Raw genomic sequence first — 1,372 nt, forward strand, 5'->3', positions numbered from 1 at the left:
CAGAAACAAATATACAAAAAATCCAAATTATTCCAAAGAGCCAACGCATGACAAACAAATTAAACCACAAACCAAAATAAGTACAAATTACACTAATATCACAAAGCCCAACATTTCAAAAACAATTACAGATAAAGCCTAAAGCACAGATCTTTCATCCAAAATAACCAAATAAACAGAGGAAAAAAACAAAACCCATTAACCATAACACAAAAGCATGGACAAAACAAAAATAAAAATAAAAGTCTAGATAGATCTTATGAGAAAGACTTGTACAGAGACATATTCCAAATATAATTATAACAACAATATGTCCATCAACAATAACAACATATGTCAATAGCAACAACAACAACAATAATGATCCATCACTACCAATCCCAATCTCTTTCGTTTTCTTCATGTATAACAATTAATCAAACCCCATCTTAAAAACAAAAATAAAAATATAAAACCAAAAAAACAAATTAAACAAATTAACCCCTGCACCTTGTAATGGCGCTGCAGCCACGGCTGTAAGGGTTGGACTGAGCGCCAGCTTGGCAGTTGTAGTAGGAGGACCCACGCTTAGAGCAAGGCACAGTGTTCCTCTGAAGCGCACCGTAGCTGATGTAGCCGCTGGTGGCTAGAATGCGCCGGCTGATCTCAGAGTCCAGGTCAAACTCTTCCTCACCTAACCCACCAGCATTCATGCACTCAGCTATGGTGCCCTTGCAAGCTGATCTTGTTGTTGCTCTGGGTATCCAACCCAAGTGGGACCCATCACTTGCATGGACGGTGGAGGATGATGATGATGATGAGCTGAGGATCAAGATCATGACCACAGCACAGATCCCAAGTATGGTTGATGATGAGGAACAGAAAAAGCTAGCCATTGTTTTTGATGAACAAGAACAAAGGATAAAGCTTCTCTCTTCTTCTTTTTTCTTTGTTGGGTTTTTGGGTTTTTCTTGGACTGGTTGCTTTCTTTCTCTCTTTCTTGTGGTTGTGTGTTATTCTATGGCTATTTCTTTTGTTGTTTTCTTCTCAAGGAGGTAAGAAGATACTACAGGTAGTTTGTGAAGTTAAAGGGGACTTATAACTGGCATCGAGTGAACTAATGGGATTGGTTTTAGCTGTTATTTACAGTTATGCCATTTGATTGTTGGGAAAACAAATAAAAGATACCCTAAAGTCTAAAGAGCTTAATAAATTATTAAATCTTATAATTTTAAAAGTAATGAATTAAATAAGTTTATTTTTCTACCCAAAAAAAAAAAAGTTTTATTTATGTGTAATTGCATTATATTATGTTTAGCAATTTAATTATATAGGCTTAGGGTTGCTTTGTAACATTTTTAGACCTTAGGGTTTAATTTGTTATTGTTAGATT

At 35.4% G+C, this 1,372-nt stretch overlaps 1 protein-coding gene across 1 annotated transcript; it reads right to left on the minus strand.

Annotated features, from left to right (window-relative positions):
• Positions 1–233: 233 nt before the first annotated feature.
• Positions 234–1,033, minus strand: LOC115981636 (protein RALF-like 33). The gene has a single exon (XM_031103918.1). It carries the CDS (start codon positions 873–875, stop codon positions 477–479), a length of 399 nt encoding a protein of 132 aa, XP_030959778.1. The 5' UTR covers positions 876–1,033; the 3' UTR covers positions 234–476.
• Between the last annotated feature and the right edge of the window lie 339 nt (positions 1,034–1,372).

This window comes from Quercus lobata, chromosome 3, assembly GCF_001633185.2.
Source record: "Quercus lobata isolate SW786 chromosome 3, ValleyOak3.0 Primary Assembly, whole genome shotgun sequence".
Taxonomy (NCBI): domain Eukaryota; kingdom Viridiplantae; phylum Streptophyta; class Magnoliopsida; order Fagales; family Fagaceae; genus Quercus; species Quercus lobata.